Source organism: Pipistrellus hanaki (assembly GCF_964339955.1).
Source record: "Pipistrellus hanaki genome assembly, chromosome: 9".
Lineage (NCBI taxonomy): Eukaryota > Metazoa > Chordata > Mammalia > Chiroptera > Vespertilionidae > Pipistrellus > Pipistrellus hanaki.
Genome location: NC_140511.1, coordinates 79,054,866 through 79,077,984, shown reverse-complemented (window position 1 = coordinate 79,077,984; position 23,119 = coordinate 79,054,866). Strand labels below are relative to the sequence as shown.

General features: G+C 45.3%; 1 protein-coding gene across 1 annotated transcript in view; it reads right to left on the bottom strand.

Moving 5' to 3' along the window:
* The window catches only part of POLA2 (DNA polymerase alpha 2, accessory subunit), a 31,415-nt gene extending 13,803 nt beyond the window's left edge, over positions 1-17,612 (bottom strand). The window contains exons 1-7 of the mRNA XM_084895884.1: positions 17,109-17,612; positions 14,139-14,263; positions 13,586-13,674; positions 8,694-8,751; positions 4,391-4,497; positions 1,490-1,683; positions 767-855 (exon numbers count right to left, since the gene is read on the bottom strand). Coding sequence (XP_084752010.1) covers positions 767-855; positions 1,490-1,683; positions 4,391-4,497; positions 8,694-8,751; positions 13,586-13,674; positions 14,139-14,263; positions 17,109-17,187 — 741 coding nt within the window. The 5' untranslated portion in view covers positions 17,188-17,612. The remainder of the gene's footprint in view (positions 1-766; positions 856-1,489; positions 1,684-4,390; positions 4,498-8,693; positions 8,752-13,585; positions 13,675-14,138; positions 14,264-17,108) is intronic.
* Between the last annotated feature and the right edge of the window lie 5,507 nt (positions 17,613-23,119).

The window sequence follows — 23,119 nt, the reverse complement described above, 5'->3', positions numbered from 1 at the left end:
TGTTATAAATATCCAAATGGCCCTAGGCAAAAAAAAAGCCGCCTCTCCCCCCCCGCACCCCCCTCCCGCAGCCATATCCTTAACTACACACTATACTTACTGCCTCTTAACCGGAAGTTCTTCGTTCAATTGAGCTGAAATTTCTCTTCCTGTGGCTTTTTCTGTCCTGTTCCCATTCCTTGGGGCCAACTGAGGAAGTCTAATCTTTTCCCATAAGATCATGCATCCTTGTCCCCCCTCCCCTACTTCCTCCCAAGCTTCCTCATATCACATGGTTTCACATTATCTTCCCCAACTGGCCATTCTCTGAATGAAAACATATGACCGAGGTACCTTAAAGACTCTTCTACAACACATCTCCCTCTAAAGAATGCACTGGCACTTATGCCAGATTAAACCACGGTGTAAGGACACCATTGGCAGCAGCTAGTCCATAACAACAGAGACCAAACTAGGAAGAGACTGTGAAACCGTTTCTGGAACTCCTATCCTTGCTGTTGTCCTCAGTCTGACACTGAATGCTTAAGGCCTTCCATCTCTGCTGTGTGCAGGATCCGAACCCAAGGCAAAGACAATGACCGTGTCTGATCATAAAACCAGAAAGCACTTGTCTTTCTCCCAAAGGACCCATTTTACCAAATCGAACCAGGGAGGATGTTCTAACCAGCATGTAGACAAGAAGTGAAAAGGGACACAAGAGGATGGTTTTCACCAGGGATTAAAAAATATAGTATTAATTAGGAAGGACTAAGGGAACAATTCTTACTTGTGCCGGAACTAGAACAGGAGTAAAAGCCTCAATCTTGTAATGTTCCTTGAGTTCACTGCCAAGTTCTTCTATCTTACAGGTCAGAACTGGAATCCAAGGGGAAAACACATTGTGTTTAAGACATTGCACTTGCCAAAAAGAGAAAACACAGCAGCTGTCCAACATCAGTGCCAGTCATTTCACAGAAGCAGGAAGGGTGCTTAGGAGTGCTGGCTGGTTTATTCTTTCTAAAGACCTAGCCAACTGCCTGAGACTTGCTGCTGAAGCTGGCCTTCCGTGTGGCCACGGGGATGTCGTGGCACAACCCAGGGGCAGCACAGATCCCACTCCACCGCCTTCCTGTTACTCAGCGCAGCAGTGAGAACTGGGCAAGCCAAGGCCAACCGGGACAGTCTCCTTTCTTTACCAGGAAGAAGCCGTAAGTGTTTCTGCTTTAATACTTTAATTAGCTTCCTTTGCATTGTTCAAGTAGTTGTTACTGGGAAATGGTTATGTGCTGTTCCTTTAGCACTTTTCTTTAGCAAACAGAGGTCACTGGGGAGAATTCCTGAATCATCTCATGTCCCTGCACTAACAGGAGCCCAGGGGACACCAACGAACTTACGAATCCAAAGGCAACCCTGGAACTTGCTCTGCAGCCTCGCTGACGCTTTGCTGCTTACTCTAAACCCTCCCAGGCGGTTTTATATCCGCCAGAATTCCAAAGGGAAAAACCGTCACCTTCTCGAATATCGGGGAGCTTCTGGAACATGAATTTGTAGCTCCCAGTTAGTGATTCCGGATACCCCAAGACCTTCAGGCTGATGGCACCAGCTCCTCCTCTCCCGGACCAGGACACGCCCTGTGCTGAGCCAAAGGAGGTAACCACTTCTCCGCGGTTATTTCTCGAGTTGTATTTCTGAGAGGGAGTCGCACTAATTGGAAGCAAAAGAGATGAACATTACTGTGTTCATCTGTAAAGAGAGAGGAACGAAATGAGGCTGCCTTTTGGAAATGAGGACTGGAGAGATGTCAAGCTGGGGTTTGTAAAGCTTAATGGGGTCAGACATATCCAGACCCTTAAGGAATTTCAGGAATGAGGGGCTGCAGGAGACCAGGTTGAGCAATCCCAACCATGCTAGAGACGTTTAGAGACAGAGAGATATTTTATAAGGTCGTTCTCCTCTCTTAAAACTAAACAAAGGAAAATGAAACCCAAACTCTGAACTGATTAAAAAGCAAACTTCAAGTACCATTTTCTTTCCTTCCTGTGAATATTTAGCATTTATTAGAACATCGTCAGAGCCTGGGACTCTGGACGAGCCTAAGGCTGCTGTGCGTGTACTAGTAGGTATCACCTCCCGTACAGTTCAAGGTGGAAACAGCAAAGTGAAGTGAAATGAAGACTTCCCAGAGTCCACGGCGGCGGAGCGGTAATGAACCTGGTCAGCGGGTGAACAACCATTCCCATTGTCCACGGCTCCGCTGACATGTTCTCACGTTTCCTCGCCCCGGGGTGAATTACACCTCCAGGAACACTCACACTTTGCTGCCTGCTTAGGCGACAGAGGCCTCCCATTCCCCTGGCTGTGAACATAACTCAGAGAGGCCTATTCAGAACAGGCTTACTGGCATTAATGCCCCGGAACGCGGCAGGACCATGGTATGTGGGCCCTCAGCAAGCGGGCATCGTCCCGTCTCTCCACAGGGAGGCCACAGAAAATGACTCAGTTAATGATCTCCATCTCAGGGCTGCCTCCACCTGAATAATTTAGAAGTTACTTTCATAAATGACAAAACCAGTTTCTGATGTCGGCTTTATTAGCATGCATTTAAAAATGACGAGGCAAGGCTCTGTTGCGCAATGGATAGCGCATTGGACTTCTAAAAATGACGAGGCAGCATATCTCTCCCTGCCAAGCTTGTGGGATGTCTGTGGCCGCCGGCCCTGTAAGGCACCGAAACACTCACACGAGGTCAGCTGTACAAAGATCTATAGGTTTCAGAGGACTGCTTCTTCAGAGAATACGACCACTGTGGTAGTGCTGGGCCGCCTACGAGAACCACCTCTGTACACCAAGTTCCACAGGCACCTTTGTCCGTCTAGAGTAGGGGTGTCGAACTCAATCAGAGAAGGGGCCAAAATCTAAAATCCAGCCTAAATCGCGGGCCGAATGGTTTACTGAACAGTCATAAACTGACAATGTCATAAACTGACAGCGGAGTGCAGTGATGACAGCGCGGTGCGGGCCACATTGCAAGGCCTGGCGGGCTGGATTTGGCCCGCGGCCTTGTGTTTGACACATGTGGGATAGAACGCTCGCTTCTAAAAAGCCCAAGAACTGCCCAAAGCAGCAGTGGACCACAGGAAAATTAAATTGTCCTTTAGAACCCCATGACGGCTCATCTTGACTGACTGCTTTCACCTCCTTTCCAAAGCAACAGAAACCTTAAGCAGCACTTCCTAGAAATGATGCAAAGTGGAGTGGTGGCCCTGGCAGCCAGCGTTTCCCTAGACCAGGATGGAAAATGCCTGGCCCGCGGACCACGGCCCGCAAAATCGTTTGGCCCTGCCACGGCATTAGGTGAGTTATTAATGTTTGACCAAATACAGCAGGCTCATTTCTAAGCTGGCAGTTTTTTTTGTTTGTTTGTTTTTTTTTTAAATATATTTTTTTATTGATTTTGTACAGAGAGGAAGGGAGAGAGATAGAGAGTCAGAAACATCGATGAGAGAGTCATTGATCAGCTGCCTCTTGCACACCCCCTACTGGGGATATGCCCGCAGCCAAGGTACATGCCCTTGACCGGAATCGAACCCGGGACCCTTCAGTCCCCAAGCCGACGCTCTATCCATTGAGCCAAACCGGTCCCGGCTAAGCTGGCAGTTTTGTATGGCCCCCGAAAGGGCCCTGGACAGAGAAGAGGCTCCCCCCTTTCCCTAGCCGGTCCGCAGTTCTGTTCCTCAGTTGTGGCAGCGCCTACAACCTTTCTTCCGTGCAGCACAGCCCTCACCTATGGAATGCTCTCATATGAGACATGTCATTTACGGATTTCAAAAAATCACGTACGATCTCTGTGGATTCGCGTGCAGAAGTGGCTGCAGGGACAAAACACCAATTAAGTCCGTGCAGATCCACAGTGACAGAAAACTCTCAGAAACCAGCTGTAATCTGAGGTGGCACAATAACAGGTTATGCAACATTATGAACAGAGATACGTGCTTTTCTTTTTTAAAAACAAATAACTACTTTAGATGGGGGAAAAAGAAAAAGAAACCCAACGACTCGAACGAACAGAGAAGCAGGTGAAAGGCTCGGCGCCTCGGCTGGCAGGACTGGGAGGACTCATTCTCCTGAATAGACAGGTTGTTTCCAGTCAAGATATCAGTTCCTGATCTAGGAAACGAGCCCCAGAAAACTGGGTGGAAAGTGATTTCCTTAATTACTGTAAGAAACAGTAATTTTCCACACAGGAAGAGCGCCCAGGGCAACAGGCTCTCCGGCCAGTTCACGGCGGCGGGGGTCCGTCCACCCCCATTCAATAAGTTACCCCCAATTTAATTTAATGGTGGATTAGCCCCCACCAGATAACCAGAGAAAGGGGAGGGCAGAGGCTTTTGGCAGCTGAATTAATTCCTACCTTGGAGAGAAACTCGATGGCGAGAGGAGCATGTGGGGGCTGCGGGCAGACACCCTCCTTTTTGTTAAAGGGGTTTCTGGGGTGGTGACAGCTCGCTTCTGAGAACCCTAGAAACAAAATAGAAAACAAAACCCCAGTCCCTAGACTCAGTTACTAATTAAGGGCATAGTTCCTTAGGACGGGGTCTTAGAGTCCCATCTGCCAAGCACAATCCCATACAGAAATCTTCAGCAACTGTAACCCAGCTTTTCTCAGAACTCTGGCCCCATGTTGAAGGCAATTATGAAAAAGTGCCAACCTTTCCCAAAAGGACTGCCGAGCAGGCATCTGTCCTGTCAAATCATGCATGTGGTCAGCTTCTTCCCCATCTCTGACTGCTTTAGAACAGGTGTGAGTTTGACAATGCACGGGTCTGACCTGCATGGGCGGGTTTTCCTGAGAAGGGATGGGCCATGTTACTACTTATTTTGGCAAAGTCTACCACACATTTGTAAAATTAGAGAAGGGAATGACTAAGGCAGAAAACATGGTTGAGCTCATACTTGGAGAGTATTAACAAACACCTACCTCATTGATAGTCATTTTTTGGTTTTTGCTCATCAGCAAGAATCCCAGGATATGCCCAGAATGGAGAGGAAACCCGCAGTCCACAGACCTCCTGCTCCCCAAAGGCTAGCATCACTGACCGACAGAGCGAAGGCAAAACCCTTGCCTGGACTGCAACCAGGAGGCCACCTAGTCTGCCCTTGGGCTCCTCCTGGCTGTGGATCTGAGTCATGCCACCAAAGCTGCCTACTGTGATGACTGTGAGACGAACACTATACAACAAGCATATTTTAATATTCCTTTCTAGTACTTTAATATTTTTCCAATTAAAAATACAAATTCTAATAGGTACAATTTCAGTTTAAATATAAACCTTGGTTTAAGTACTATGTATACTGATCTTTTTTGCTCTATATTAATTACCAGCATTTTCCCACAATGCCACAATCTTTTTTTAATTTCCACCAGAGGATATTATTTTTCCATTGATTTCTAGAGATAGAAGAGAGGAAGGAAGAGAGAAAAACATGACATGAGAGAGAGACATCAATTGGTTGTCTCCTGCACATGCTCCTCTCAGGGCCTGAACAGCAGAACGACATAATAATTTACAGAATGACTTCTCTATTGCTGGATGTATCAGCTGCTTATAATTTGGGGTGAATATAAATTATGCTTAGATTCATATTGTCACATATAGATTTTTCTCATAATGTAATTTATTTCCTTAGGAGAGTCTTACTAGGAAGAATTATTGGGTCAAAGATAGAAAAGATTTTATAGTTTTGATATACTGAGTGGCCAGATTATTTTGATCTCTGAACGCATAATAATCTGGCCATTCAATGTGTGTGTGTGTGTGTGTGTGTGTGTGTGTATTAGAGGCCCGGTGCATGAATTCATGCATGGGTGGGGGCCGGCCAGCATGGTCAGAGGAAGGGATATACACTGAGTGGCCACTCAGTATATATATTTTCTCAAACTATTTCCCCAAAGATATTTCTAATACACAGTGCTCTGTAGGACTGTAGGGCCAATGTTGTACAGGGATTATTTCAAGACAGTTTGCCTCCCAGAACATGGCAAGAGGATGGTACTCTGGAAAAAGCAGTCTCATTTCTCTCATCCTCAGACCCTGTCCTAAAACCTGTCAACAAGTCAACTGCCCTTACACTCCTCAGGGGCGCGTTCACTCTGCCCATAAGCTTCACTATTACCACCACACGCGTTATTCACTTGTAATGAGAAATACAGTGGGTACCTTATCCTGGGTTACCATGAGTCAATTCCCAAGAATGTGATTAACTCTGCATATACAGGCAAGTCAGATGCATTCTGGAGCTGTGAAACTGTCAATCAGATCAACAGGATGGTGGCCCCAACAGGTATTACAATTCTGCTTGATGCTACCTGGAGAGCCACTCAACTGTCCTCTCTCAGACAGTCTGTACTTCAACAACTACTGCTGTGCCAGGCACTAGAACAGCAGTGACTAAAGCAAAATCTCTGTCCTCAAGGAGCTTATACTCTAAGGGAGGGAGACAGACTAAATCAAAGAGCAAATATATAACATGTCACATGGTAGTAAGTTCCATGGAGAAAACAAAGCATAAAATAAAGGAAAGGCCCAGGCCAGTGTGGCTCAGTTGGTTGAGCATCGTACCGTGCACCAAAAGGTCACCCAGTTCAATTCCTGGTCAGGGTGCGTAATTGGAGGCAACCAACCGATATTTCTCTCTCGCATCAATGTTTCTCTCTCTAAAACAAGCCATCCTATATAATAAAAGGGTAATATGCAAATTAACCCTAAAGGTATGACGCTGACATGGTGCGTTCACCACCAGGGGACAGCTGCTCAATGCAGGAGTTGCCCCCTGGTGGCCAGTGCGCTCCCACAGGGAAGCTCCACTTACCCAAAGCCGGGCTGACAGCTGCAAGCTCAGTGGCAGTGGGAGCCTCTCCCTCCTCAGCAGCGCTAAGGATGTCAGACTGTGGGCCTGAGCTGGCAATGTGGACACCCCCGAGGGGTCCCAGACTGTGAGAGGGCGCAGGCCAGGCTGAGAGATCCTCCCCCCGCCACTAGTGCACTGGTCCTCTAGTAAAAAAATATTTTAAGAAAGAAAAGAAAGAAGAAAAAAAGAAGGTTGTGATTTTAGCCAAGTTTGTTCCCTCTGACAAAGGGACATAGGAGGTGTACCTGTTTGGTGTGTTTGAAGAGTGAGGAGGGGCATGGAAGGAGGTCAGAGGGAATAGGGCCGGCTCAGACTGAATTTACCAGGTTACTACGTTACCAGGGAAGATGGAGAACTGGTGGAGAGCTGTGAACAAGAGAAACCTGGCCTGACTTTCATCTGAAAGGAGCACTCTCTTTGTTTTTGTTAATCCTCATCTGAGGATATTTCTCCATTGATCTTTAGAGAGAGGGAAAGACAAAGAGAAATATCAATGTGAGAGACACATCAACTGGTTGCTTCCTGCGCAAGCCCCGACCACGGCACAGGCCGGGGAGAAACCTGCAACCAAGGAATGTGTTCTTGACCAGAATCGAACCCGGGACCCTTTTTAAGTACATTTTTAACTTTCTTGCTCTCCACAGACACACTTAAACTATTTACTTCCTTTCTTACAATGTAATTTAATTTGAAAAATTAAGGCTTACTCCATATTTATGTATTTCCACAAATTTATTTATTCCCCCCTTTTGAATTTATTGGGTGATGCTGGTTAACAAAATTATACAAGTTTCAAAGGCACAATTCTATAATATAAATTTATTTTGTATAAATAGTAACTACTATTACTGAATACCTTGCTTTGGGCTTGGCGCTTTACATATTCATTTCATCTTCAAGCCCTCTGAGATGGATTATTTTATTTTATTTATTGTCTAAAGTTTTACATAGGTCTCCTTCCCCCCACCCCGTGAGATAGGTTATTATCCCCTGGCTGTGAGCTTCTGGATGGCAGAGCCCCTCCATGCCGTCTCATTCATTGTACAGCGCCTGGCACATAGTAGCTGCTCAGTAAATGAATAATGAATCCTGAGTGTATACGTAAGGAAACTGCAGCTCAGAAAGCTAAAACAACTTACTCAAGGTCACCGAAGTCTTTTGACTCAGGCTTTGAGGGCAATACTTTTCCACTATCCTACTCTCTGTCGTGCTTGAATCCAACACAGGAATTAGATTATTTAATTATAGTACCTCCACTTGATACGAAACTATACAACCATTAAAAAGAATAGTTACGGAGAAATGGTATTTATAAAAATTCTATGATATGCTAACTGAGAAAAGCAGGATAATTAAATGCTCACAAGAGCCGAGACTGGTTTAGCTCAGTGGATAGAGCGTCTGCCTGCAGACTGAAGGGTCCCGGGTTCGATTCCGGTCAGGGGCATGTACCTTGGTTGTGGGCACATCCCCAGTGGGGGTGTGCAGGAGGCAGCTGATCGATGATTCTCTCTCATCGATGTTTCTAACTCTCTGTCCCTCTCTCTTCCTCTCTGTAAAAAAATCAATAAAATATATTTAAAAAAATAAAAAATAAAAAATAAATGCTCACAAGAACTGCCACTATGGAAAAACACGTATGCATAAGGGAAGAAAGAAGCATTAGAGGAAATATGATAGGAAATACATGGAAACTATATGAGTGGATAATGGATAATTTTCTCTCAAAAGTTCAAATGTCATGTTTTTAGAATAAAGAAATAAACACTATTTGCAGAATGCAATTCCAAACACTGTGAACTCACCTTAGAGGGTGTGGTATAAGAGTTCAAGAGGGTCTCCTCTTCTTCCTCCACTTCAATTCTAAAAATATTGGTTAAGGCGTCAAATGAGTACCTATCAATAATAACTTTAAATGTAAATGGATTAAATGCTCCAATCAAAAGACATAGGGTAACAGATTGGATAAGAAAACAAGACCCATACATCTGTTGTCTACAAGAAACCCACCTCAGAAAAAAAGATGCACACAGACTGAGGGTGAAGGGATGGAAAAAAGTTTTCCAGGCAAATGGAAATGAAAAAAAAGCTGGGGCCGAGACCGGTTTGGCTCAATGGATAGAGCGTCGGCTTCGGGACTGAGGGGTCCCGGGTTCGATTCCGGTCAGGGGCATGTACCTTGGTTGCGGGCATATCCCCAGTAGTGGGTGTGCAAGAGGCAGCTGATCGATGACTCTCTCTCATCGATGTTTCTAACTCTCTATCTCTCTCCCTTCCTCTCTGTACAAAAATCAATAAAATATATTTAAAAACAAAACAAAACAAAACAAAACAAAACAAAACAAAACAAAAAAAGAAAAGAAAAAAAAGCTGGGGTAGCAATACTTATATCTGACAAAGTAGATCTCAGAGTGAAGGACATAATAAGAGATAATGAAGGCACTTCATAATACTAAAGGGAACAATCCAACAAGAAGAAATAACCCTGGTAAATATATATACACCCAATACAGGAGCAACCAAATACATAAAAAAACTGCTGGAGGACATTAAGAGAGAGATTAATAGCAATACAATCATAGTAGGAGATTTTAATACCCCACTGTCACCCTTCGACAAATCATCTAAACAAAAAATCAGCAAAGAAATATCAACCCTAAATTACTCACTAGACCAGATGGAATTAATTGACATCTTCAGAACACTCCACCCCAAAGCCACAGAATATACATTCTTCTCAAGTGCTAATGGGACATACTCAAAGATAGACCACATTTTGGGACATAGGCAAAGTCTCTTCAAATTCAAGAAGATAGAAATCATATCAAGTATCTTCTCAGACCATAATGGCATAACTGGAAATTAACTACAATAAAAATAATACAAAGAAATCAAACACATGGAGACTAAACAGCATGCTATTAAACAAGAACTGGGTTACTAGAGAAATCAAGGAAGAAATCAAAAACATCCTGGAAACAAATGACAATGAAAACACAACAATCCAAAATCTATGGGACACAGCAAAAGCAGTTTTGAGAGGGAAGTTCATATCCTTACAAGCCTATTGCAATAAACTAGAAAAAAGGGTAACAGATGATCTAACTCTACAACTCAAAGAGTTAGAAAAGGAGCAACAAGAAAAGCCCAGTGTAAGTAGAAGGAAAGAAATAACAAAAATCAGAGCACAGATAAACGACATAGAGACCAAAAAAGCAGTACATAAGATCAACAAAACCAAGAGCTGGTTCTTTGAAAGAATAAACAAGATAGATGAACCTCTAGCCAGGCTAACCAAGAAGCAAAGAGAGAGGACCCAAATAAACAAAATCAGAAATGAAAGAGGTGAAATAACAACAGACCCCACCGAAATATAATACAACGGATTGTTACAAAATACTACAAACAACTCTATTCCAACAAACTGAACAACCTGGAGGAAATGGACATATTCCTGGAAAAATACAAACTTCCAAAACTCGATCAGGAAGAATCTAAAAATCTCAATAGACCAGTGACTTGGGAAGAAATTGAAACAATCATCAAAAAGCTTCCAGCAAACAAAAGCCCAGGGCCAGATGGCTTCACAGGAGAGTTTTACCAAACATTCAAGGAAGAACTAAAACCTATCCTCCTCAGACTATTCCAAAAAATCCAAGAGGAAGGAACACTTCCAAACTCCTTCTATGAAGCCAGCATCACCCTAATACCAAAACCAGACAAAGACAACTCAATGAAAGAGAATTACAGGCCAATATCCCTCATGAACATAGATGCCAAAATCCTCAACAAAATTCCAGCAAATCGACTCCAGAAGAACATCACAAAGATCATACACCATGACCAAGTAGGATTTATTCCAGGAATGCAAGGATGGTACAATATCCGCAAATCAATAAACGTGATACATCACATAAACAAATTGAAAGATAAAAATCATATAGTCATGTCAATTGATGCAGAAAAAGCACTTGATAAAATCCAACACCCTTTCCTGATAAAAACTTTTAACAAGGTGGGAGTACAAGGATCATACCTCAACATAATAAAAGCTATATATGATAAACCCACAGCCAACATCATACTCAATGGGCAAAAACTAACACCATTCCCTCTAAGAACAGGAACAAGACAGGGATGCCAACTCTCGCCACTCCTGTTTGACATAGTACTGGAAGTACTAGCCATTGCAATTAGACAAGAGGAGGAAATAAAAGGCATCCAAATTGGAAAAGAAGAAGTAAAGTTATCCTTATTTGCAGATGACATGATATTGTACATAAAAAACCCAAAAGACTCCATTAAAAAACTAATTGACTTAATAAATGAATTTGGCAATGTAGCAGGATACAAAATTAATGCCAAGAAATCCATGGCATTTCTATACACCAACAGTGAAACTACAGAAACAGAGACTAAAAAAGCAATTCCATTTACCATCACACCAAAAAAATTAAGATACCTAGGAATAAATTTAACTAAGGAAGTAAAGGACCTATATGCAGAAAACTACACGACACTGAAAAAAGAGATAGAGGAAGATGTAAGGAGATGGAAGAACATACCATGTTCATGGATTGGTAGAATCAACATCATCAAAATGTCCATACTTCCTAAAGCAATCTATAGGTTCAATGCACTCCCCATTAAAATACCAACAGCATATTTCACTGACCTAGAAAGAACTCTCCAAAAGTTCATTTGGAACAATAAAAGACCCCGAATAGCCACAGCAATCCTGAGAAAGAAGGGTAAAGTAGGAGGGATCTCAATACCAGACTTCAAAAAAAAAAAAAAAAAAAAAAAAAAATACCAGACTTCAAACTGTATTACAAAGCCACTGTTCTCAAAACAGCCTGGTACTGGCACAAGAACAGACATATAGATCAATGGAATAGAATCGAGAACCCAGATATCAACCCAAATCACTATGCTCAATTAATATTTGACAAAGGAGGCACGAATATACAATGGAGTCAAGACAGTTTCTTCAATAAATGGTGTTGGGAAAATTGGGCAGACACATGCAAAAGAATGAAACTAGACCACCAACTTACACCATACACAAAAATAAACTCAAAATGGATACAGAACTTTTTTTTTTCTTTTTAAAAAAAAATATATTTTATTGATTTTTTACAGAGAGGAAGAGAGAGGGATAGAGAGTTAGAAACGTCGACCAGCCGCCTCTTGCACACCCCCTACTGGGAATGTGCCCGCAACCCAGGTACATGCCCTTGACCGGAATCGAACCTGGGACCCTTCAGTCCGCAGACCGACGCTCTACCACTGAGCCAAACCGGTTTCGGCTGGATACAGAACTTAAACATCAGACGGGAAACCATAAAAATACTAGAAGCATCCACAGGCAGCAAAATCTCAGACGTATGCCAAAAGAACTTCTTCACTGATACTGCCCCTAGGGCAATGGAAGCTAAAGAGAAAATAAACAAATGGGACTACATCAAAATAAAAAGCTTTTTTACAGCAAAAGAAACCATCAACAAAACAACAAGAAAGCCCACGGTGTGGGAGAACATATTTGCAAACACCACCACTGATAAAGGTTTAATCTCCAACATCTACAGACAGCTGATACAACTAAATAAAAGGAAGATGAATAATCCAATTAAGAAATGGGCAATGGACCTAAATAGAATATTTTCAAAAGAAGACAGAGGAAGGCCAAAAGGCACATGAAAACATGCTCAAAGTCACTAATTATCCGAGAGATGCAAATCAAAACAACAATGCGGTACCATCTCACACCTGTCAGAATGGCCAACATCAACAAATCAACAAACGACAAGTGTTGGCGAGGTTGTGGAGAAAAAGGAACCCTCGTGCACTGCTGGTGGGAATGCAGACTGGTATAACCACTGTGAAGAACAGTGTGGAGTTTCCTCAAAAAATTGAAAATGGAACTCCCATTTGACCCAGTAATCCCACTTCTAGGAATATATCCCAAAAAACTAGAAACACCAATCAGAAAGGATATATGCACCCCTATGTTCATAGCAGCACAATCTACAATAGCCAGAATTTGGAAACAGCCTAGGTGCCTGTCAGCAGATGATTGGATCCAAAAACTATGGTACATCTACACAATGGAATACTATGCTGCCATAAGAAAGAAGGAATTCTCATCATTTGCAGCAACCTGGATAGAATTGGAGAACATCATGCTGAGTGAAATAAGCCAATCAATGAAAGAGAAACACCACATGACCTCACTCATTTGTGGATAATAAAGATCATTATAAACTGATGAACCAAAAGATAGATATAGAGACAGTAAAGCAACAAGCAGTTTGTCAAATTACAGTGGGGAGGGGAGGAGGATCTGGGGGAGATAAGAGATCAACCAAAGGACTTGTATACATGCATATAAGTACAACCAATGGACATAAAACTCTGGGGAGGGAGGGGATTTGTGGAAGGGAGGGAGGGGGGCAAAAAAAAAATCAATAAAATATGTAAAAATAAATAAATAAATAAATAAAAGAGAAAAAAATAAATAAAAATATTGGTTAAGAAAAACAATAATAAACTTCTCAAAATCTAAGGCAAGAATTGATTAAGTAGAAATCTGAACAGAAGGAACTTTTTATTTTTGTTTGTAAATTACACATGCCACTGTAAATAAATGATAAAATAGACTATGGCTTGAGGCAAAGACCTTCCCCAGAAAGGATACAGCTCTTGTATGGACACAATGTCTCTGGCTCCCGCATGCCCACTGTCCTTGGAGGCACTGTGACGGGCTTTGGACCTTTTGCTCAGACACTGAGGAATAAAAGATGTTGAATATATTACCCCAAAGGCAAGTGCAAAGTCAAGAAGAGGTAGATAACAGGCATTCGAAATGTAATTAAAGATATACAATTCCTCAAATTAAGAATTAATAAGACACACATGTTCAACTAAAAATAAAGACTTATTCTGTGACAATTTCTCTACAATAATACCTTGTTGAAGACCTTCCACCTGGTGGGCATAGTCCTACGTGATTTACATCCATTTTCATGTAATTCTGACAATAATCCTAAAAAATATGCATTACTAGAACCACTGACAGAGGGAACCAAGGCTCAGAGACATTAAATGGTCTGACAAGCTCACATTGGGACTGGAAGCCAGGTTGATCCCAAAGCCCAGGCTCTTCTCAATGTGTCATCCTGCCTCCCTGCCTCCGCTGGAGAGCAGAAATGGAGATTTACCCGATGAGTTCCCTTACATGGTGCCCTTACCTCATGCTCAAAAGAGCTCAGGGTCTCTGAAGTAAGGCAGTCTTTCTGTGTGCTGGTGTAGAAGGCTATGAACTCGCGTACCATTTCCTCCTCACTCTGTCCATACTGCACACACAGCTCTGCCACTGTGGAGGGAACATCAGACAAGTAAAAACTTAGTTTACTTCTTTTTAATATATTTTATTGATTTTTCCACAGAGAGGAAGGAAGAGGGATAGAGAGCTAGAAACATCAATGAGAGAGAAACATCAACCAGCTGCCTCCTGCACACTTCCTGCCGGGGATGCGCCCGCAACCAATGTATGATGCCCTTGACTGGAATCGAACCTGGGACCTTTCAGTCCGCAGACTGACCCTCTATCCACTGAGCCAAACCGGTTTCGGCATATTTTATTTATTTAATTTAAAATATATTTTTTACGCCGGGACCGGTTTGGCTCAGTGGATAGAGCGTCGGCCTGCAGACTGAAAGGCCCCAGGTTCGATTCCGGGCAAGGGCATGTACCTTGGTTGCGGGCACATCCCCAGTAGGGGGTGTGCAAGAGGCAGCTGATCGATGATTCTCTCTCATCGATGTTTCTAACTCTCTATCCCTCTCTCTTCCTCTCTGTGAAAAATCAATAAAATATATTTTTAAATAAATAAATAAATAAAATAAAAAATAAATAAAATATATTTTTATTCATTTCAGAGAGGAAGGGAGAGGGAGAAATAGAAACATTAATGATGAGAGAAAATCACTGATCAGCTGCCTCCTTGCACACCCCACACTGGGGCTCCAGCCCACAATCCAGGCATGTGCCCTGACTGGGAATCAAACATGTGACCTCTTAGTTCCTGGGTCAATCGCTGAGCCACACTCGGCTGGGCTCAATCGAGTATTTTAAAGGCAGTAGTAAGAACCACATCTCTATGCTCTTAAGGAAAAAATCTTAATAGAAAAAAATAAAAAATCTTAATAGAAAAAAAATACAAAATTTGTAAGAGGGGAGAATTACTGGAGTGATGTCCCTAAGAAGGTGAGAAGGAATGGGATTTAGGACTCAAGTGGAAGGTGCGGCTTTTGCCCGGAATATGGGGAACATATTCACTGTAACAGCAAAGAAGGCAGGGCAGACAGCACAGACACTGGTAGGCAGGAAGACGCAATAGTAGTAACTTACTGAAGTTCACTAATAACTTCTATTTTCCCAGCAAAACAGGAAGTAAAGCCATCAACTGAGAGTGGGACAGAACAGTGTCACAGGAGGAGAGGTGGACCAGTCACCGAGAAGACTCAGAGTGAACACAGCAGGGAAAGATGGTGTAACTGTCAGGCAACATCAGAGCCTCACTGAGGTCAGGGACTATGAATCCAAAGTCTAGCATTCCCATGCCACTGCCAATGTAGTCCCACATGAGATGGAAGCCACATTCATGAGAAACATCAATTAGCTGCCTCCTGCACGCCCCCTGCTAGGGATATGCCCACAACCAAGGTACTGCCCTTGACTGGAATCGAACCCAGAATCCTTCAGTCCACAGACCGACACTATACACTGAGCCAAAACAGCTGGGGCACAACTAAACTAATTTCTTGTTTTGACTTCAAGCTTAAATTGTAGCCCTAGTCGGTGTCACATTGTTGTTTCCATCTCCCTCCCTTTTCCTTCCTCTCTGAAATCTATCTATCTATATCTATCTATCTATCTATCTATCTATCTATCTATATATATGTATATATATATATATATATATATATATATATATATATATATGTTTTTAATAAAGCTCACGTAATAAATGAATGACCAGCATTGGGTTTCTCACTTAAGTCTCCTGTTAGGAAAAGAATGCACTGGGCATAAGAGTATTGTGGTCTCTCATAAGAGATTAACACCTTAATAATTTAAAAGTTCATTCCTGCCAAAACTCAGTGGCTCAGTGGATAGAGCGTCAGGCCTGCGGACTGAAAGGTCCCAGATTCGATTCTGGTCAAGGGCATGTACCTTGGTTGTGGGCACATCCCCAGTAGGGAGTGTGCAGGAGGCAGCTGATCGATGTTTCTCTCTCATCAATGTTTCTAACTCTCTGTCCCTCTCCTTTCCTCTCTGTAAAAAATCAATAAAATATATTTTTTAAAAAAATAAAAGTTCAGCCCTAGCTGGTTTGGCTCAGTGGATAGAGCGTTGGCCTGCAGACTGAAGGGTCCCTGGTTTTATTCTGGTCAAGGGCACATGCCCAGATTGTGGGCTCAATCCCCAGTAGGGGCTGTGCAGGAGGCAGCCGATCCATGATCCTCTCTTATCATTGATGTTTCTATCCCTCTCCTGTCCTCTCTCTGAAATCAATAAAAACTTATATTAAAATTTTTTTTAATTAAAAATAAGAAGTTCAAAGTGTTGATGGTTAGGGCAGGTGCACACTCACCCCATTTCTGAAACCTAGAACTCTACATACCCCACTGCCCAGCGCCTGACCGCACCATTGCCCACAGGATGGCGCTCTAGGCTGAGGGACAGGAGGCTGGATTCGCAGACCACTCAGGCTGCCAACTCTCCTGTCGTCCCTGCCTCTGCCCCAGCTGCCCAGCTCCCTGAAGTCCCTCCAAAGCCCACACTCCGTCTCAGGAGCCACCTCAGGGCTCATCTCTGCAGACTGAGCAGCTCTGATGAGGGGCGGGTCGGCGGGAGTGCAGGGCGCAGGCCGGGAGGAGAGGGGCCGGGGTGCCCACGCCTGGAGCTGACCCGGCCCGGCCCCGTTCCACCGCGGGACCCGCAAGGACTCAGCACCGAACTTCACATGCTCACTTCTGAGGCGGCGGTCCACGCAGCACTCTGAGCATTTCCAAGTCTCAAAACTCGGCTTACTTCGTCTCTCACGCACCGACACGCCTCACCATGGGGAGGGGGCGCCGGAAGCGCTCCCCGTGGGTCCCGGGGCCTGGACTAGGCGCTGGCACCCCCGCGCCGGCCGCGCGTGGGGACTCACGTTTCTCGGTGAGAGACTCCTCGCAGTCCACGCCGAAGATCTCCAGCTCCTTTGTCAGCTGCTGGACGGACACGGTCATGGTGACCCAGGACGGGGGACGGGTCCACCCAGCTCCGACCGAGTCCAAGGAACCCACGGGGGATCGATGCGCAGGACGAGGCCCCTCGGCTCCTTTCGCTTTTCAGAGGGCCGAGACGGAAGGTGACCAAACAGCCCCAAACCTCAGGCGTCAGTCAGTCACGGAGAAACAATTTTTTTTTTATGTGGAGAAAGCCCCCGAAGCCCGAAGGAATGGCGCAGAAATCTCGAGAAGTCGCTCTCCTGAGGAGAACGGCCTCCCACTTCCTAAAAGCCGCTGCTGAGCATCTCAGTCACCGGAACACAACACAGCGGCCAGGAAAAAACCCGCCAAACTGTTCGTGCGGCGCGCGCGTGCGCGAGACCAGGGTTTAGCCCCACCCCTTCCCCTCCGCTTCCTTCTGGTTCCCGGACTCCGCGCGCGTCCGAGAGCGCGTGCGCGCACACTCCAGGCCGCCTGCGCGCGCACACCCCAGGCCGCCTGCGCGCGCACACCCCAGGCCGCCTGCGCGCGCACACTCCAGCCCGCCTGCGCGCGCACACTCCAGCCCGCCTGCGCGCGCACGAACCTGGCAACCTGGCGGCGGGAGGGTCCTACGGCGGCTGCGCAGTGTCTCTCCCAAACCGCGGAAGCTGGGACCCCGCTCTCGGCACCGAAACCGCGTCTCGGTGCCAGCCTCTTGGCGAAGGCTCATGACGCACGATCACCACCCCGTAGTCCTGGGCCTTGATGCGCAGGGGCTTTGTATATGTTCCTTCAGACGTCCCAAACATTCTGTGCCCCATGCCGGAGAGGAAGGCGTCTTTCCTTCTCTGCCCTCCTAACCTCATTCATCTTAATAGGGCTGCTTCGTTAGAAAATGGTTGTCCTGGTTATCATCCTAGTTGCCACTTTGGTCCCAGTCATAGTGAAAGGTCTATTTTCTGGATCTGGAGCATTTTGGTAGGAAAGGAGTGGAAAGGTGACAAAGGTAACTTAGTTTTGGATGTTAGGTTTGGGGTGCCTTTGGGATTTCCAGGTAGAGGAACTTAGGGTGACTGAGAGCTCTGGAGTCAAGAGAGTTTAGAGGTGAAATGAAAAGAGGGCCTTCCCCCAGAAATACCTCCTAATTCCTTTTTTATAACTTAAAAAAATTTTTTTAATTGCCCAGCCAGTATGCTCAGTGGTTGAGCCTCGACCTATGAAATGAGGCCATGGTTTGATTCTTGGTAAGGGCACATGCCTGGGTTGCAGGCTTGGTCCCCAGTAGGGGGCGTCCAGGTGGCAGCGGGTCAATGATTCTCTCATCACTGATGTTTCTACCTCTCCCTCTACCTCTCTGAAATCAACAAAAAATATATTTTAAAAAAGTTATTAATTGATTTGAGAGAGAAACATCCATTTATTATTTCACTTACTTATGCATTCATTGTTTGCTCCTTGTATGTGTACTGACTGGGGATCAAACCCGGAATGTTGGATAATCGGGAGGACACTTTAACAATTGAGCTAGCTGGCCAGTTGTGTTAGGGTTAACCCTAAGCCTAACATCTTCTAATTCTTTGAGCCAAAATCTCCATTGGCTTCCCTTAGATTAAATAACCTTAGGCATTACACTCTGCCAATGGGATACTAGACTGGTAGAAAACAGTTTGGCAACATATATTAGGAGCCTTAAAAATGATTATTCCACCCTAATTGGTTTGGTTCAGTGGCTAGAGCTTCGGCCTGCGGACTGAAGGGTCCCAGGTTTGATTCTGGTCAGGGGCATGTACTTTGGTTATGGGCATATCCTCTGTGGGGTGTGCATTGGAGGCAGCTGATCCATGTTTCTCATAGATGTTTCTAACTCTCTATCTCACTCTCCACCTATCTGTGGAAAATAAAATAGAATAAAATAAAAACCTGGATGTAGGTCTGAGCCCCAGATGGAGGTCTGGGTCCGGGGAGGGCAATTCAGGCCAGGAGGTAGGTCAGGGTCTCGGGGGCGGTCTGGTAACTCACTTGGACATCTGGGTTATGGATGGTGGTCTCCGTTACAGATGGAGAACTATTTTCCTGACGGGAGACTGGATTCTGTGTTTGAGGCCTGGGCCAGGGATAATCATCTGGGTCCCGCCATGATGGTCTCGGACCCAGATGGAGGTGTGAGATCCTGATGGAGGTGTGGGTCGTGGGAGGGCAGTTTGGGCCAAGGAGGGAGGTCTGGGCTCCGGTGGGCGGTCTGGTACCTCAACTGGACATTGGGTTATAGAATAGTGGTCTGGGTTCCACATGGAGATCTAGTCCCGGTACAACATTGTGTTCGGTGTTTGTGGCCAGGGCCCCGGATTGGCATTTTCGGCCCCACCAGGATGGTCTGGGACCCGGATGTAGCTCTGAGCCCCAGATGTAGGTCTGGGTGCTTGGAGAGAGGTGTGGTCACTAGGGGGCGCTGTGTGCCCAATTGGGAGTTTTGGGTCAAAGGCAGGACCCAGGGATGATGAAATGGAGGTCTGGACCAGCCTGGGTATTTAGACTCCAATAAAGGGATAGGCAATGGGTTCTTGTCTGTGTCTCTGGAATGGCCTTCTGGTCCTCACCATAAAGGTCTGGGACCAGGCCGAAACTGGTTTTAACTCAGTGGATGGAGCGTTGGCCTTTGCACTAAAAGGTCCCAGGTTCGAATCCAGTCAAGGGCATGTACCTTGGTTGTGAGCCCATCCCCAGTAGGAGGTGTGTAGGAGGCAGCTGATTGATATTTCTAATTATCCCTCTCCCTTCCTCTGTGTAAAAAATCAATAAAACCTATTTTTAAAAAATGTTTATTCCTCCTTGACTCAGCATTTCTTATCCCAAGAAAAGCAGCCGAAGCCCAAAGATTTGTGTACGATGATATTTGTCATTGGCCTTATTTACAATATTAAATTAAAAATTTTTTTTTTTATTATTGATTTCAGAGAGTAAGGAAGAGGGCAGAAACATCAATGATGAGAAGGAATCATTGATCAGCTGCCTCCTGCACGCCTCTTACTGGGGATCGCACCCGCAATGCAGGCATGTGCCCTTGACTGGAATTGAACCTGGGACCCTTCAGTCCACAGGCTGACGCTCTATCCACTGAGCCAAATTGGTTTTGGCAAGAGTGTCCTAGCTTTCTATTGCCATGTAATAATTTATCGCAGACTTAGTGTTTAAAACATCACCCGTCCATTAGTCCACAGTTCTGTGGGTCAGAAGTCTGGGCTCTCCACTCAGCAAGGCTGAGGTCAAGGTATTGACCAAGCTGCTTCCCTTTCTAGGGGCTTGTCCCACAGCCAGAGAAACTCTGTCTTTATTTATTTATTTATTTATTTTAAATACAGTGGTGCCTCGCATAAAGAACGCCTCGCACAGCGAACGCTGCACACAACGAACTTCATTTCATGATTCATACAACGAACTTCGTTTCACACAACGAAGTCGCCCGAGCTTCCACGACTGCTTCGCCCGAGCTTCCACGATCGCTGCCGATGTATTGCATCCTTCCGCGCAGGCACTGCAGGCAGTCGTTAGTCACTGCGCTTAACTTAAGCACGTATCGCGGCAATCGTTCTTCATTACGAATTAAATCACGCACGTATCACGGCAGTCATCCTTTTAAGTTAAACTCAATACACTGTATCCGGATTCAGCTGAAGCAAACAGGATCAACGATCTTTACTCCGATACTCTTGTCCGTTATTTCCGGCAGATGTTGGAGAAAAGAGAAAAACAAACGACTTTGGACAGGTTTTTCATGAAACCATCGGCCAAAAAGCAGAAAATGGATGAAGATGTGCAAGATTCGGTAGACTCTACTTAGTCTGTCTTAAAATTAAAAAAATGTGTGTGGTTTTTTTTAAAAAATTATGTTTTTAGATGTATCTAAATAAAAATAATAACAAAAAATTTATCTTTTTTTATGTCATCTTAGCATATTTTATCCTACAGAACGAATTATTTTTTTTAACATGTATTGTTATGGGAAAACGCGTTTCACATAACGAACTTTTCGCATAACAAACTTGCTCCTGGAACGAATTAAGTTCGTTGTGTGAGGCACCACTGTATATTTTATTGATTTTTTACAGAGAGGAAGGGAGAGAGATAGAGAGCCAGAAACGTCGATGAGAGAGAAACATCCATCAGCTGCCTCCTGCACACTCCCCACTGGGGATGTGCCCACAGCCAACGTACATGCCCTTGACCGGAATCGAACCCGGGACCCTTCAGTCCACAGACTGACGCTCTACCACTGAGCCAAACCAGTTTCGGCAGAAACTCTGTCTTTAAAGGGCCTGTAATTTAGGTCAGGCCCACTCAGACAATGTCCCTTTTCTTCTTCATTTTCTTCTTGATTTCAGAGAGGAAGGGAGAGGAAGAGAGAGATAGAAATATCAATGATGAGGAACGTCTCATCATTGATAGGCTGCCTTCTGCACAACCCCTACTAGGGTGGTCAATCACTGAGCCACACCGGCCAGACTTGCTTTCTTTTGACTAATGTAGTTAATCAGTTTATTCGTTTTATCTTCTTTCCTAATCAGGAAAAAAAAAAAAATCATAGGTATCCCTTATGTTCTAAAGTCACTTTGTTGCTGTTTAAACATCAGAAACGTGGTATGGCTTTGTGATGAAGAAAATATCTGGTTTGAATGAAAGTGTATAATGACGCGTTTGCTGATTGGGTTTACTTCCAAACATTGACATTTCTGCTGCCAATGGACATTGAGGCATCCTCAGGTCCTGGTTTCTACCCGTTTACCTCAAGTTAGGCTCCAGTTAGGGAAGAGAATGAACTGCCAACATTACGGGAAAGCAGAGTGAGTACCCAGAAGCCTTTGCTATGTGTCAGCAGTTTCTCGGAATCATGACGGATCTGCAACAGGGAAGCGTTTATCTCGTAAATACCTGAGCGCCCGGCCCGAGGCTGGGCTCTTCCCACTCACTCCATGCCGACCTCAGCTTCCTAACGGGAGACCGGTGCGAAGGGAACACGCAGGGCTCCCTATCCGAAATGCTGAGGATCCTCAGGATGACAGCGGGCACTGAACCAAACGGGGAGCCTTCCGAGCGTGGGGGGCGGTGCAGCTGCACAGGTGGCACACCCAGGAAGCCGGCTGTGTTCACAGGGGTTCCCGGCGAATGGCAGAGGGGCCTCTGGCTGGAAGCCATGCTGGGCCGGACCACGTGGGCCGGCTGCCCTCGCTTGACTTGGGCTGCTCAGCTGCTGTTTCTGCTCCGTGGGTCTACGTGGGTCTGTGTTAAACCCTCACCCAGTCCCGAGGCCGGATGCCGGCCTAGGAGAGGGGCGGTGTGCTGGGAAACGCCCTGCTGAGGAACAGGAGGCTTGGCTGGTTCTCTCAGGTAGGGCTGGGCGTGGGCTGTGACCGCTGCCCTCGGGCTGCCCTCCGTGCTCGCTGAAGAGAGAAGTGGAAGGCACAGGAGCGGCCAGCCGAGGAAAGCCTGTCCGGCAGCGATAACAATGGCGGCATTATTAAAGCTGTGGTTTTGGTTGTTTATTTTTTTTGTAAATGTTGTGTAGTCATGCTTTCCTGCACAGAATTGCCCTTGTCTTTTCCAGCTTATCCTTTAAAGCCCTCTTCTGGTGGCACCTGCTGCCGGCAGCCCCGGGCCCCATCAGCATGTTGATTCCACTCATGTTGCCTGTGGGTCACGAAGGGGGGTTTGCAGGCCTCGTGCAGCCTCCCCGTCCCCATCCCTCCCCCCAGGCACCAGGCCACACCGCTCATGGGCCAGTGAAAACGTAGGCAGGCGCCTGGGGCTGCTCCAGGTAAGCGCCACAGCCCGCCTCTGCCCAGTGAGCAGAGCGCTGCTCCATGCACAGCTGGTAGCAGAGGCACGTGACACCACCAGCCTTCCCAGTTACCTTCGAGGATCTTACCTGGCCCGGGCAATCTTTGACAAATGGAAGCCCAGGCCCCTTAGCAGC